We start from the raw sequence: 16,034 nt of genomic DNA on the forward strand, positions 1-16,034 counted from the left end.
CTCACCAGCAGCCTGCACTCAGTATCCCTTGCTCTTCCCCATGTGGCCCCATAGGGATGGTACATTGTAAGCGGGGCCTCATTATTTCTTTAGAATGAAATAACAACAAAAAGCTGCCCAGCCCCAGCTCTGGGCACCCTAACACGTCATTAGCAACACAGCTGTATCCCAGTGGCATTCCAGCCACCTCCAGAAAGCCCTCCATCATTGTGGGAAGCACTCGTACCCCAGCCGTGAGCTCACGTCCTCTCTAAGAGGTGTCATTTGCAGCATGTCGTCTAATTCAGGCTGTTTCAGAGGGGAGGTGGGGAGCGAGTTGCAGAGTCCCAGAGCCCTAGCAGATGCCCAGTAAGCCTACTCCGAGTGAACACGCAGCTGTTGGGTTTTTCCAGGGCACGCAGTTGTTGGGTTTTAGTCCCAGTTCAGCAGGGAGCCCCTTCCTCACAGAGACAGTCTGAAGCTGACTTTGAAGAGGATGGGTTGTAGTGCAGGTCCTGGTGGGACTTGAACGTTAATGTCAGCTGCAGGTCCCGTGAACGCTAGCACTGATGCATCACTTGTTAGCGACTGGAGCGTGGCCCTCATTCAGTCGTCACTTACAGCAGCTCAGGTCAATAGGCCCAGCCCTTCATCCTCCGCCCAAACCCTGCAGCTTACAGCAGGGAGCACGTCTGGTCTCACTGGATGCAGCAGCCACCCACTGGTATTGCTGCTTTTCCTTCCGCTCACGAGCCAATGGGGTTGTGGCTCTCTGCCTGGGGTGGCGCAAGTATCCCTGCTCATGTCACGTTCCATCCCCAGGAGGCCAGATTAGCAAAGAGCGAGGCGGAGAGGACGGCAGCACTGGCGGAGGCTGAGAAGGGACACTGCCTGGAGCTAACTGAGAAGCTGAAGAAGCTCACCAAGGAGGAGGAGAAGAGAGGAGCCCAGGTTCTGCATGATGATCACTATGCTGCGCTGGCCCAGAAGGACAAGTAGGTAGCTGTGGTCACTCCATTGACTTGCCTCTGCTGCTTCCTGGCTCGTGCCCCCTTGCCCACAGAGCAGGCAGCCCAGCTGGGGGGTTCAGAAGAGGGATCCTTGTCTCGGAGACCCCAGAGCGGAGCTTGCTGCACCACACTGGGCCGCATGGCAGCAGGACCAGTCACTGCCTGGGTGAGCAGGGTCACAGGATGGGGTGGGGGTTGGCATCCAGCAGAGTCAGGGCTCTGCGAGCCCCCACACAGTCAGCCCTCTGTGATCCTGCTAGGGGGCAGTGTCTGGCTGAGCCAGGTGGTCGCAGAGCAGGTGGTAGTGGCTGGGTGGGATGGGTTAAGCCACATAAGGGGACTCCCTGGGTGCTGTACAGAGAGCATAGTGATTGTGCACTCCCCGGCTCCTTGCAGCACCTCCAGCACAGAGGCATGGATGGGGGAAGGTGTGTAGCCGGCAGGTCGCTACACTCCCGACTGTTCCAGGAACAGCCCCTTGGCCTAGGAGCTGTCAGCTGTAAGTTAGAGCAACCCTGAGGCTGCTCTAATTTACTCTGGGACTGGCCCACACCCTGGCTGGTCCCAGAATCAGTTCTGCAAATGTGATGTGAAGCCGCCTTGGGTCCTGTGCTGTGCACAGAGCCCTTTAGCGGAGATCCTCCTCTTCTAACCAAGGTAACTAAACCATTTTCTCCTTGGCAGATGCATTGAAGAGCTGCTCCAGGAGCTAAGTGCCAGAGAGCAGCTCATTGAGCTGCTGGCCACAGAGAAGCAGAACCTGCTGCAGCGTCTGGAGGAGCCCAGAGAAAAGGAGGTGCAGGTGAGATGGGAGCTGTGCAGGGGATAATCTGAGGCCTCCCAGCGTGTCCCTGCTACACATGTAGCTGGGCCATTTCCTGGGCTCTAGACCCAGCTCTGCCACCGGCCTGCTGGGTGACCTGGGGCAAGTCATTTCCCTGCCCTGTACCTTAGTTTCCCCATCTGTAAAATGGTGGTAATGGTGTTGGCCTCCTTTGTAAAGGGCTTTGCAATCTTGGGCTGATAAGAGCTGGGTGGCACTGTGTTCTTTATTGTTATTCTCAGCCCATTGAAGCCAAATCTATTTTCTGCCAGTGGAAACCTGGCACTGGGGCTCCTGGTCACACTTTGTGCATCAATTAGCAAATCACTCAATAGGTTGGATTTAACTCATAAGGCTCTGTGTGTGTGTGTGTGTGTGTGTGGGCATGCAGGGGGTGGGGGAGAGTAGCCATGATTTGGGGGCCTTTTCTCCCAGTCCCTCCCTGTCCACAAGTCCCCTTTTAGGAGACTGCTTTAAAACCAGTTCCCACTGACCTGGGTAGAGGCACTGGGCCAGTTGTCCCTCTGTGACCGCAGTGGAGTGGCACCAGAAGTGAACTGGCTCAGTTTATCTGGTAAGTGTGGACCAGGCAGCAGGGTAGAATTGTTTTCTAACCCTCTTACAATGGGCTGTACAAAGGATACAAACCCTCCTGCTTCGTAACATAAACCAGCCTCTAACTGACACAGCTAGGAACTTCCCCGGTGCTGAGCGAGTCCATAATTCTCCTCCCCATGGTTCTCTGCACCTTCTGCTGAAGTATCTGCTCCTGGCTTCTGTCAGAGGCTGAACTAGATGGAGCCTGGGGCTGGCAGTTCTTGCCTTGTGTTTTGATGAACAAACACTCCAAGCTGTAATTCCTGCTGCCTGGAGCCAGCGGTAGCAAAGGCCATGCCAGTGACTCTCCTATAGCTACACCTTAGGGAGATCCGGTGCAAGTTCTAGGGTAGCAGCACTCTGAGACTTCCTAGTGGGAAGGCTGGAGCCAGTTTCTAAGGACACCTGCTTTCTGGGGGGGTTAATCCTTGCCTGGCATATTTAGGCAACAAATGACTCACCCACCCAAAAAACTACCCTGTTGAAACTGACAAGTAGAGGGACAAACAAGACAATTTGGTAAATATGTCACACCCAACCAAATCTCGTCGCTCCAGTGCTCAAGTGAAATGCATGTAACAGTCCGGTTTGGAAGTTGCCTCCTGACCGCGTCAAAGGAAATCTTTAGATTCCCCTGCTTGGCAGCGAATGGTGCCTTTCCCTAAAAGATGGGAATTCGGTCCGAGGGCAGCTGTGCCTTCTGTCCTCTGGTACCCTCCGTCTAACATTGCTCAAGTATTACTGAGGGCAGAATTCAGTCTTTAAACTGCTGAGCTTCAATCAGAAGACCTTGATAATAACTCTAGCCAGGCAACTGCTAATAAGCCTGTAATAACTTTGTATTTTCCAATCCCTGGTATATCTGTGGTTGTCTTGCTGCATTGTGGCTTGTTTACAATTATGAAAAGAAAAAGAAAAAAGAGAAAAATTACAGAATTAGACCATAATGTGTAGAGAATTATGGTCTAACCCTGTAATGTTTCTTGCTCTTCCTAATTATTGCCTACATGTGCAGTTTTAAACTGAGGTCTTAAAATACCCTCTGAAAAGCTAGCTCCAAGCATCAGTAAGGCTTTCAGTGCCATGAAGGGATCAAACTAGATTACTAACCAGCAGCTGATGGAGTTCTCTGAATATATTGCCTCCTCAAAGCCACATTCTTGGAGGCTTATGCTGGGCAGTTACTCCTAGGCAAACTTCACTGCCTGCATCCTAAGGTACAGAGACTGTGGGAAGGGCAACAGAGAATGAGCCCCAACATCAATGAAGAGGGCCCAGGCACTCTCGAGGATACAGAGACACCAAAGCAGCAAGGATGGAGAGGGAAGACGAACCTGGGTTTGCGGATGTGGCATATGCACAGAACTATTACTGATCAGTGATGTAGATTTCTGTTGGTGGTGCCTGGGGGAAAGGGACGTGTTTATATTTTATATCAGACTTGGAGCTGAATTGGGATTTAACAACCTTGGACATATGGAACACCTGGGAGGGCTCCACACTCTCCATCCTGATTGACCTGTGTTCCTGGAAAGGGTTTGACAGTGGTACTCAGAAATCTTTTGGCAAATGCACAAATGCAAGACTCTGATATTAGGAATTAACTCACCTATGGTTCTTCAGTTTGAGGTATTCCTGCTGATGTCAAAATACCAGGAGGCGCAGTCCTTTAATAATGGCAGCTGAAATGCTGCTTGTAAGGAAAGGGACATATGCGAGATCCTAATTGCAACAGATCCCTTGTCTTGGGCCTGGGCTCTTGCATATGGCTGGTGCCGGTCCCCCAAACTGTGGTTGTGTGTGTGTGTGTGTGTGAGTGAGTCAGTGAGTGAGTGAGTGAGTGAGTGATTGGCAGCTGGGGTCTCACACCAGTTCTTGCTGTGGAACATTGGCGCCCCCTGTTGCTCCAGCAGTCTGTCCTTGTCAGGGATATTGCTTCCCCAGGATCGCTGTATTGGCTACCACTGGCCCCAGGGCTACTGGGGTCAGCTTGAACCATGTAGCTTCTTCTTCTCTCTTAATAGCAACATTGTTGTTCGCTAATCCTCTGGCACTTCCAGTTTCTAAGATGAGTCTGTGGGTGTTTGGTGCTGCTCATGGTGGTGCACTCATTAGGAAGGTGATGGGTGCTGTAGAAAACTCTATAGATAGGTAGGGGTCCATGCCTCAAGGCCTCTCTTGCATTGAGATCTTTGGTTCCAGCTGGCCCAGGACCAGACACCATCTACAGGCCTGAAAGCTCAGCTCTCTGAGCTGAGGGCTCCTGCTGTGTAGATAAACCTGTATCAGTTCAGCATCTCCATTTTGCTGTGTTTACATGTGGAGTGTTTCTTTGCAAACAAAAGGGCCTATGAAAGCTTCGAGCCTGGAGCACAATCACGAGCTGGGGAGCTACAGCAGGGTGCAGGCTGCACCTCCTCTGCCAGACCCCAGGCAGCCAACACCTCTGCCTGCTAAAAACACGGCATGAAAAAGCCTCCCTTTGGCAGCTCCGCTTCCGTGCTCTGCAGTGCCCTGTCCTGCTGGGTGGCACAGTGTGGGAGCAGCTTGGTGCCCCAGAGCACAGGTTGTGCCTTGGCAGCTGGCACACTGATCTGCCAACTCCATGGGTCTTCTCCGTAGATTACAAGTTCTCTGACCTGTTTATGGGCCCCCAGGGGAAATCCGTGCCTGCCTCGAGGGGACTTTCCACCTGACCGATCCATTACCTCACCTACTGCGGAAGGGCAACCAATCAGGGTCCCTGTGCTTGCCTCTTCCCTCAGCAGGTGAGGCAGTCCATTACCCCACCTCCTCCTCCTCTCTGTACACAAAAGGCTGGAATCACTGGGCCCTCGTTTGGATTCCTCTCTCCTCCATGGCTGCGTACTCGGGTTCGTGGGGTTGCTGATTTGTTACTCTGCCGTTAATTGTTTTTTTATCAAACATTTTTTCTAATTTTCACTAAGTTGTTCAGCCTGAACCCTGCCTGCATCAGCTCATGTGTGCTCTGCAGTGGCCTTTTTGGCATGAGTCTGGAGGTGCATATCCAGAGTCCACATCACAACACCCCTATCTTACACAGAACGGAGAGACCAATTCCCAGCCTTTGTGCCAGGAGCGGGGCCCATCTCCATTGCCCATTTCAAACATTTTCAACAGGCTCCTCTATGCTTTCTCCCGCACTGACCCTTCCGCTTGGGAGGAGCATCCCACTCACTGTCCTCCAAACCCCTCCGTCAAACTCCACTCTGCCATGACCTCCGAGAAACCCAACAGGGGTTAGGCAGCCGGTGTGCTGAGGCCTTTCTATCTCATGCTGACCAGTATTGTCTCACTGTTTCGTTATGCTCCCTATCATGCTTCCCCAGAAGTATCCAGGGCTTTGAGATACCTGGCTACCACCTACGATTAGCGTGAGGAGGCCTTGTCTTTACCTGCCATAGGCCAGCTCCCCAACTCCACCTTCCACAGCAACACAAGTAACGCCCTCTAGGCCTACACAGGCCCTGATCTCTCTCTCCAGGTTAGCAGTGGGCACACTCCAACCCCCGAGCATCTCCCTGGAATGTCCAGCCCCTGATTCACTGGCCCCTCACAGGATTTACCGATGCGCTGCTCCCAGAGAAGCAGTGTACCCCAGCTTACCAGTACCACCTCAGACCACCATGCCGCTTCACACCCAGCACTTAGACATGATTAGAGTGAAAACAGGTACAGGTTTTATTTAACAAAGGCTAGAGATTCAAGTGACAGCAAGTAGAAGTATTGGAGTATTCTGGTTATATATAAAATAATAACATGCATTCTAGAACCTAGATGTAATTAGCTAGTTACCTGATCAGCATCCTGTACAGCAGACAGGAGAAGATCAAGAATGGGCTCTCAAAACTGGAGACTCTCACACAGAACCAACCTTCCACACAAACTTCCACATGGCTGGTCTTTACAAAAATGTGACAAGCCATTTACAATGCACACTTCACTTCTCTACAGAGGAAAAAGGACAGTAAACTATCTAAACTCCTACATGCCACAGGGGGTACAACAGTGGTACCCTCAACTCACCTAACAATATTGTTAATCTATCCAACCACACACTTAGCCTGGCAGAAGAGTCTGTCCTATCTTGAGGACTCTCTTTCTGCCCCACCACCCCCACAAACATGATACAGTTTTGCACTGATCTGGAAGCCTACTTTTGTCATCGCCGAATCAAGGAATATTTTCAACACACCACTGAACAATGCGCTGACCCACAGGAACCCTCCTACCAACACTACAAGAAGAAGAATTCTGCTTGGACTCCTCCTGACAGTCAAAATCACAGACTGGACTTGTACATAGAGTGCTTCTGCAGACGTGCACAGGCTGAAATTGTGAACAAATAGCATCACCTGCCCCATAACCTCAGCCGTACAGAACGCAACGCCATCCACAGCCTCAGAAACAACTCTGATGACATAATCAAAGGGGCTGAGAAAGGAGATGCTGTCGTCATAATGAACAGGTCAGATTATGAACAGGAGGCTGCCAGGCAACTCTCCAACACCACATTCTAAAGGCCACTATCCTCTGATCCCACTGAGGGTTACCAAAAGAAACTACACCATCTGCTCAAGAAACTTTCTGCTATAGCACAGGAACAAATCTACATGGACACACCCCCAGAGCCCCGACCAAGGGTATTCTGTCTGCTACCCAAGATCCATAAACCTGGAAACCCTGGACGCCCCATCATCTCAGGCATTTCTTACAGCAGGATTATCTGGCTATTTGGACTCTGTCCTCAGATTCTATGCTACCAGCACTCCTAGCTATCTTTGAGACACCACCGACTTCCCGAGAAAACTACAATGCATTGGTGATCTTCCTGAAAACACCATCCTGGAAACCATGGATGTAGAAGCTCTTTACACCAATATTCCACACAAGGATGGACTACCAGCTGTTAAGAACAGTATCTCTGCTAAGGCCACGGCACACCTGGTGGCTGTGTTTTGTGACTTTGTTTTCACCCACAACCATTTCAGATTTGGGGACAACTTATATCTTCAAGTCAATTCCACTGCTATGGGTACCCACATGGCCCCACAGTAAGCCAACATTTTTATGAACGCTTCCTCAGCTCTCGTCCCCTAGCACCCCTCCTCTACTTGCGCTACATTGATGACATCATCAGATGGACCCACAGGAAGGAGGCCCTTGAAGATTTCCACCTGGATTTCAGCAATTTCCACCCCAACATCAACCTCAGCCTGGACCAGTCCACACAAGAGATCCACTTCCTGGACACTACAGTGCAAATAAGTGATAGTCACATAAACACCACCCTATACCGGAAACCTACTGACCTCTATACTTACCTACATGCCTCCAGCTTCCATCCAGGATACATCACACAATCCATTGTCTAGAGCCAAGCCCTAAGATACAACCAAATTTGCGCCAATCCCTCAGACAGAGACAAACACCTACAAGATCTTTATCAAGCATTCTTAAAACTGCAATACCCACCTGGGGAAGTGAGGAAACAGACTGACAGAGCGAGATGGGTATCCAGAAGTCACCTACCACAGGACAGGCCCAACAAGGAAAATAACAGAACACCACTGGCGATCACGTACAGCCCTCAGTTAAAACCTCTCCAGCGCATCATCAACGATCTACAACCTATCCTGGAAAACGATCCCTCACTCTCCCAGACCTTGGGAGGCAGGCGAGTCCTCGCTTACAGACAGCCCCCCAGCCTGAAGCAAGTACTCACCAGCAACCACACACCACACCACAGAAACACTAACCCAGGAACCAATGCCTGTAGCAAACCTCGTTGGCTACTCTGTCCCCATATCTACTCTAGCAACACCATCAGAGGACCCAACCACATCAGCCACACCATCAGGGGCTCATTCACCTGCACATCTAGAATCATTGAATCATAGAATATCAGGGTTGGAAGGGACCTCAGGAGGTCATCTAGTCCAACCCCCTGCTCAAAGCAGGACCAATCCCCAACTAAATCATCCCAGCCAGGGCTTTGTCAAGCCTGACCTTAAAAACTTCTAAGGAAGGAGATTCCACCACCTCCCTAGGTAACGCATTCCAGTGTTTCACCACCCTCCGAGTGAAAACGTTTTTCCTAATATCCAACCTAAATCTCTCCCACTGCAACTTGAGACCATTACTCCTCGTTCTATCATCTGCTACCACTGAGAACAGTCTAGAGCCATCCTCTTTGGAATCCCCTTTCAGGTAGTTGAAAGCAGCTATCAAATCCTGAAAGCAGCTATCAAATCAGAATCTACTAATGTTATATATACCATCATGTGCCAACAATGCCCCTCTGCTATGTACATTGGCCAAACAGGACGGTCTCTGTGTAAAAGAATAAATGGACACAAATCGGACGTCAGGAATGGTCACATACAAAAGCCAGTAGGAGAACACCTCAGTCTTCCTGGACATTCTATAACAGATTTAAAAGTAGCCATACTTGGACAAAAAAACTTCAGAAACAGACTTCAAAGAGAAACTGCAGAACTAAAATTCATTTTCAAATTTAACACCATTAATTTGGGCTTGAATAGGGACTGGGAGTGGCTGACTCACTACAAAAGCAGCTTTGCCTCTCCTGGAATTGACACCTCCTCATCAATTATTGGGAGTGGACTATATCCACCCTGATTGAATTGGCCCTGTCAACACTGGTTCTCCACTTGTGAGGTAACTCCCTTCTCTTCATGTGTCAGTATATATATGCCTGCATCAGTAATTTTCACTCCATGCATCTGAAGAACTGGTTTTTTACCCTTGAAAGCTTATGCCCAAATAAATCTGTTAGTCTTTAAGGTGTCACCGGACTCCTTGCTGTTTTTGTGGATACAGACTAACACAGCTACCCCCTGATGCTTAGCTAGTTACTGTCATGCCTTACAGAGCAAAAGGCATTTTTCCTGCATTTTACAGCTAGCACTGGCTGTGATCTTCCATTCATAGGATGTCATGCTGTCAGCTTGCCTCCCATATGAAAGATCCAGGTTGTGTCTCTGCATCCTCAGCTATACCCCCACAATCCATTCTCTTCCTATATGTTTCCTTTCATGAAGATTTCACAATCTCTTGATTGACATTTGGTTCAGTAGGTGAACAGGCATTCATTGGGAGGCCCCCAATACACACCTGATCAGATGCAGAGATAAGCATCTTTCACTTCCTGCCTGTAACAAACGTGTCTGAGGTTTGTCACCTTCTGATGACCTGCCTCACCTCCCTGATTTTAAGAACAGTTTTCAGTACAGTTATCTAACTCCTTAAACATTATCCGTACACACATTTTGCAATGATTATGATGACCCGTGGGCTCTTGGGGAGAGAGAGAGAGAGACCTCACCTACCACCCCTTAGTGAATTATTGTGCATGTGTCTGACACAGGGATCCCTGTAGAATCCAGTGCATCGCCTGTGTCCACTGCCAGTTGGCATCAAGAGATCCCTGGGTCACACTCTCCCCTTTGTCGGCTGTATCCATCTGCTTGTTGTCTTACACTTACGGCACATCTACACTGGCAGAGTTACAGCACCGGGAGTTACAGCGCTGCTCAGAGAGCATTGACGGGAAACCGCGGTTGTGTGGCAGCTGCCTGTCAGCTGCCTGCGCAATAGCGTGTTCACATTTGTGGCACTTGCCGCGGTATTCAGAGCGGTGCACTCTGGGCAGCTATCCCACAGAGCATCTATTTCTCTTCTGCTGCTAAGAGTTGTGAGAAGGCGGAGGGGGTTGCAAGGCATCCTGGGTCCTGTCCCAATGCCCTGTGATGCATCGCTTCGCATCCTAGCAATCCCTGTGCGTCCACATTTGGCGCCATCTTTCAACGGTTTGTGTGCTGTGCACCCTGCCTCTTCGGGCTGCAGGAATGTTGACCAGTATGCTGCTTGCTCTGACCAACTCGTCACGAGTGGCAGTGGAGTTCTTCCTTAAACTGCAAAGGCAAGAAGAGTGTGACATTGATCTCACCACGCATAGTAGCTGTGCCATGAGATTGCTTGTGGGCTCGGGAAACAGGCCCTGAGTGGTGGGATCACATCGTGATGCATGTCTGGGATGACGAGCAGTGGCTGCAGTACTTTTGGATGAGGAAAGCCACATTCATGGGACTGTGTGATGGGCTCGCCCCAGACCTGCGATGCAAGGACACGAGAATGAGAGCTGCACTGTCGTTGGAGAAGCGCGTGGCAATTGCACTGTGGAAGCTGGCAACTCCAGACTGCTGCTGATCGTCACTTACCAGTTCAGAGTGGAAAGTCTACCATTGGACTCATGTTGACGGGAATCTGCAGGGCCATTAACTGCATCCTTCTCTGAAAGACCGTGACTCTGGGCAACGTGCGTGACATTGTAGATGGCTTTGCACAAATGGGCTTCCCTAACTGCAGAGGGGAGATAGATGGCACACATATTACAATTCTGGCACCAGACCGCCTAGCCACTGAGTAAATTAATCGCAAGGGGTATTTCTCAATTGTTCACTAGGCGCTTGTGGATCACCGTGGGCGTTTCACAGACATTAACACAGGCTGGTCCATAAAGGTGCATGACGCACACATCTTTCGGAACACTGGCCTGTTCAGGAAGCTGCAAGCAGGGACTTTCTTCCCGGACCAGAAGATCACCATAGGGCAAGTCGAAATGCCCATTTTGATCCTGGGAGACCCTGCCTACCCCTTAATGCCGTGGCTTATGAAGCCATACATGGGGCAACATGACAGAAGCAAGGAGAGGTTCAACAACAGGCTGAGCAAGTGCAGAATGATTGTTGAATGTGGTTTTGGTTGTTTAAAAGCCTGCTGGCACTGTCTCTATGGGAAGCTGGACCTGGCAAATGACAATATTCCTATGCTTATAGCCGCGTGCTGTACACTCCATCATATTTGTGAAAGGAAGAGTGAAAGCTTCACTCAGGGCTGGACTGTAGAGGCTCAGCGCCTGGAGGCTGAGTTTGAACAGCCAGAGACCAGGGCTATTAGAGGGGCGCAGCACGGGGCCACAAGGATCAGGGATGCCTTGAGGCAGCAATTTGAAGCTGAAAGCCGCTAATATTTGCTGCTATACTTGGGAGTGCAGTGCTTGTAATGCTAGGAGGTGATTGGTGCTGACGATGCAATATGTGGGTTTAACATAATTGTATGTTGCTTTGCAGGGCTCTTTTTGCTTTCAATTAATAGAATAATGATTGCTTTCAAACCAACACAATTCTTTTATTAAAAAACAACAACTGGAGGAGAGAAGCAAACCAAAAAAACCCATCATCAGTGAGGGGGATGGGGGAAGGGGTGTCCCAGGATGGCTAAAGATTTGTGTATGTCCAGGGATCATATCCAACCTTCTTCTTTGGAGTACAATGCAGCGGGTACTGTACTTTTTCAGGGCCAAACTGCAGAGGGATGGGTGTTGAGTGCAGTGAGTAGTGGGAGTCCGCAATGCTGGACTGTGATGGGGGAGGAGTGGAATGCCAGGGATATAGACTGGATCCAGGAGATTGATAAGAGTGTGTTAGCGGTGTCTGGGGGGTGCATGGGAAAGAGTTTTGTGACAGCGGCTGCAGGGGAGGGTGGGCGCAGAGCTGTTCGGTTTGAAGAGCTAGTATCACCTGGAGCATGTCTGCTTGTAGCTCCATAACCTTTAAGAGCGGCTCCGTGGCTTCATTCTGGTGTTCCGCATTCTCCTTTCAAAAAAAAAAAAAGGAGGACTTGTGGCACCTTAGAGACTAACAAAGGTGCCACAAGTCCTCCTTTTCTTTTTGCAGATACAGACTAACACGGCTGCTCCTCTGAAACCTGTCATTCTCCTTTCAGTCCCTCTTCTCGCTGTCGTGCCACTCCTTCAATTCCTGTGGAGTGCATTGTAACATCATGCAGAAAGTCCTCCTTAGTTCTTCTTGGCTGCTTTCTAATTCTGTGCAGCCGTTCAGCCACTGGTAACAAAGAGAGAGGCTGGGCTCCCAAGGTCATCTCTGTGAAGTTTAAACACAACATATTACAGAAGCAGTATTTTTTACAACACAGAGAACACTGATTCGGTGATTTAAAACACAGCAAGTACTCACACACTTGTCACTAACTGGCTGACCCCAGGGAAGCACACATGAGCCACAAGACCCCCCAGATGGTGAGTAGCAGCAGGGGCAGGATAAATCAGTCTTCCCAGACCCTTCTGTACACTGGGCACGTGGCTCTTGGAGAGATCCAGTACTGGGGCGGGGGCTGATAATCATTCCTATCCCCATACTTTCCACAGGATGTGATCATTATAGAAGATATCTCGCTGCTGAGGGTCAGCAGGGAATCAAGGGAGGGACTTCTCCAAGACTGCGGCTTCTGCCCTGACCCCTATGCGGCTTGCGTGTCTGTAGCAATGGTCCTCTCTCCCTCACCCCCCCGTGATGGCACTGTGGTGCTCCCAGTGATAAAGCGCTGTCTATACTGGTGCTTTTCAGCGCTAAAACTTTTGTCGCTCAGGGGTGTGTTTTTTTCACATCCCTGAACGACTAAAGTTTTAGCTCTGAAAGTGGCAGTGTACTGGGTAGAGTGGGTGCTACTATTGTGCAGGGCTTTGGGATAGTGGCACAGGGAGCTGTGTGAGCAGGTGGGGGGTACATGGCAGGTGGATCTAGGTGCTGCAGGGTGTTGGATGTGTTGGCTGGAGCCCTGGGAGGAGGGCGCTAGTACTGGTTGGGCTTGGTTGGTAGGTAGTGATCAGCAGCCCATAGGATTGAGTGTTGGGCAACTCCTGTCGGCATGTGATGCTGGGTAGAGTGAGGAGCCCATTGGTAAGTGTGGCTGGTGCTGGGGGTGTGCGCAATGGTGGAACATGTGGCTGGCACTGACATGTGGGTCGAGTGGTACCAGGGCCTGCTGGTAGCAGGAGACTGGTGATGTGCGTGTACCTGGGCGACAGGTGGGAAGTGCCGCGGCATACAGTGGCTGGTGGCTGGCAGCGGGTGAGGACACGTGGTGAGTTGTGGGTGGCTGGCACCGCAGGTGGTGAGAGGCCCTGGCTGCAGGAAGGTAGGACAGGTGGCACTGCATGGCATGCTCACTGGTTTGCAGAGGGCATTGCTCAGGCGGGGGAGTGCTGTGGGGAGGGGGGGTTCTCTGTGTGGCGCTGAGGATCCTCTTGGCTGCTGGGTTTTGTGCTGATTCTCCCATGAGAGCTGGGGCGGGGTTGGGGGAGACTGTACCATCCTTTGGCCCGCTTTACAGCGCGGCTCCCTCTGCGCACGCGCTACTAGGCTGTGAGCGGAGGATAGAAACTACAACTCCCAGAAATCCCCGCCGGGCGCGCATGCGCGGCGGAGCCATCTTGAAATCTGAGCCGTAATCAAAGAGCCTCAGTGGCAGGAGGTGCCTCGCGGGCGGCGGGAGGTGTCGTGGCGCGGCCGCGCCTTGCCCCGCCCCGAGCCACAAGCGGGGTGCCGGTGGGGTGGGTCGGGTCAGGTCAGGTCAGGGATCGCCAAGGGAAGGGCTGTGGGGTCAGGGGGACTCTGGGGGAAGCCTGAGGGGTCCCTGAGACAGCCTGAGGGGTCAGGGTGTTCCATAAGGGGGTCAGCCTGGGGGGCCAGGGGGAGCCTAAGGTGGGGTCAGGGGTCCCTGGTGTGAGCTTGTGAGATTGGGGATCTCCAGGGTGGGGGGCAGCCTGTGAGGTCAAGGATCCCTGGAGTCAGCCTGTGGGGTGAGGGGGGGCCCCAACGTGGGGGGGAGCCTGTGAGATGAGGGGGTCCCAGTGAATGCCCCCAGGAGATCTATTGAGTGAGCAGGGAGGACTCCCGTAGCAGGCGTGGGTGTGGGTCTGGGTGCTAAGGAGGAAGATGAGGGAGATCTGCCGGATTTGCGCCCGGGAGCTCTGTGGCAACCAGAGACGCTGGATATTCCACACGGCTGCCAAGCTCAACTTGCAGGTGCTTCTCTCCCATGTCCTGGGCAAGGAGCTCTGCCGAGATGGCAAAGCTGAATTTGCCTGCAGCAAATGTGCGTTCATGCTGGACCGCATCTACAGGTTTGACACGGTCATCGCTCGCATCGAAGCCCTCTCCATCGAGCGTTTACAGAAGCTGCTGGTGGAGAAGGATCGTCTCAAGTTTTGCATTGCCAGCATGTACAAGAGGAATAATGAAAACTCTGGTATTGATGACAAAGTTGTTGGGGATGTGACTGTGGACATTTCTGGCCTGCCTGATATCAGATACACGGCCCTTCTTCAGGAGGACTTTGCCTATTCTGGATTTGAATGCTGGACAGAGCATGACGAACATATCCTAGAACCGCATAGCTGTCACACTTCGGAGAGTGTGGGTAACCGCCCAAGGCGATGCCATGGCTGTGCTGTGTTACGTGTTGCAGATGCTGACTATGAAGCGATTTGCAGAGTCCCACGAAAGGTGGCCAGGAGTATCTCTTGTGGGCCTTCCACCAGGTGGCCAGCTAGCGTATGCAATGAGGAATCCTCTGTTTGTGAACCTATAACTGCTGACTCAGGAAATAACAAGGTGCCTGTGGAAGAAGAAAGCATGGAGGAGGGGACTCCTGGGTCCTCTTTTGAATCTTTGGACGCAACGGTGGAGGTCAGCCCTCCACGACAGAAGGATGAGGAAGCAGACAAAGGTGTAAAAGGGAGCGAGAAGTGTGATGATTCCTCAGATGCCCGTACTACTCCAAACTCGTCATTGTATGGGAATAGGTTGGAGCTAGCCCTTAGCCTGATCAAAGCTTTTGACTACAAGCCTGTTCAGAGTCCCAGAGGGAGCAGGTTACCTATTCTAGTGAAATCCATCCTGCCATGTTCCAAGCCTAGCCGTGACCTGGTGGATGGAAGTGCTCTTCCTGGCTCAGTGAATGCTGGTTCTGGTTTCCTCAGTGCAGCCACAAAACCCTTTCCCTTGGAGCTTTCTGACCTGCAGGAGCTGTGGGACGATCTCTGTGAAGATTATCTGCCGCTTCGGGTACAGGTAGAGGTCAATGTACAACATTAGTTTAAAAAAATACTGATCCTGAGACCACTGTGGATTCAGATGTGCTGAGATCATATGGATAGCTAAGTGTAGCCAAACTCAGGTTAGGAATAGGTCGCTGCCTATTAACTATTTAACTGTACCCCCTCTATGCAGTCTGTTCCTTTTCCATGATCAGGTATTGTCTCCCTGCTGTGTTTTGAAGAAGTGAGCCCTCTGGGGCTTGGAGTCTTCACATCTCTCTCTCTCTCCTGTTACTTCCAAAGACTGTATACTAGTGTGGGTCTGAGTCTTAGTTTGCCTCTAGTTTCCTACCAAACAGATACTGCTACTTTATTTTCCCTTGCTACTCTCTATAACTTGGTTTAAATGTGTAAGTTCCACTAAAGGGAATTGTAAACTGCCAGAGACCTCTTCTAAGTGCTGATTTCTTTTGGCCTTTATAACTGCTCTGTTCTGATGTATCAGGAATTTTTCTCCTCTCAGACAGAGTCCTAAACTATAATCCTCCCTCGAAGGATCAGTCCTCAAATGTACACAGCACACAGGAGTACACTGGTATGTTACCTACAGAGACTGTCATCTTTGAGATGGATTTGCTTCAGTGGATGATTTTAGGGCTGGCATTCTAGATATTTGGTT

General features: G+C 50.9%; 1 protein-coding gene across 5 annotated transcripts in view; it reads left to right on the forward strand.

The window, feature by feature from the left end:
* Positions 1-16,034, forward strand: part of LOC311525545 (myomegalin-like) — a gene marked incomplete at its 5' end in the record, with an annotated part of 101,045 nt that overhangs the window by 63,199 nt on the left and 21,812 nt on the right. For 3 of the 5 annotated variants that reach the window (XM_084637773.1, XM_084637772.1, XM_084637774.1), the window contains 2 exons: positions 802-974; positions 1,674-1,791. In XM_084637773.1, coding sequence (XP_084493899.1) covers positions 802-974; positions 1,674-1,791 — 291 coding nt within the window. Of the gene's footprint in view, positions 1-801; positions 975-1,673; positions 1,792-14,143; positions 15,390-16,034 lie in introns of those variants that run through there. The other 2 variants (XM_084637771.1, XM_084637770.1) reach the window with 2 other exon arrangements.

The sequence above is a fragment of the Lepidochelys olivacea genome (genome assembly GCF_965140295.1).
Source record: "Lepidochelys olivacea isolate rLepOli2 genome assembly, chromosome: 8".
Lineage (NCBI taxonomy): Eukaryota > Metazoa > Chordata > Testudines > Cheloniidae > Lepidochelys > Lepidochelys olivacea.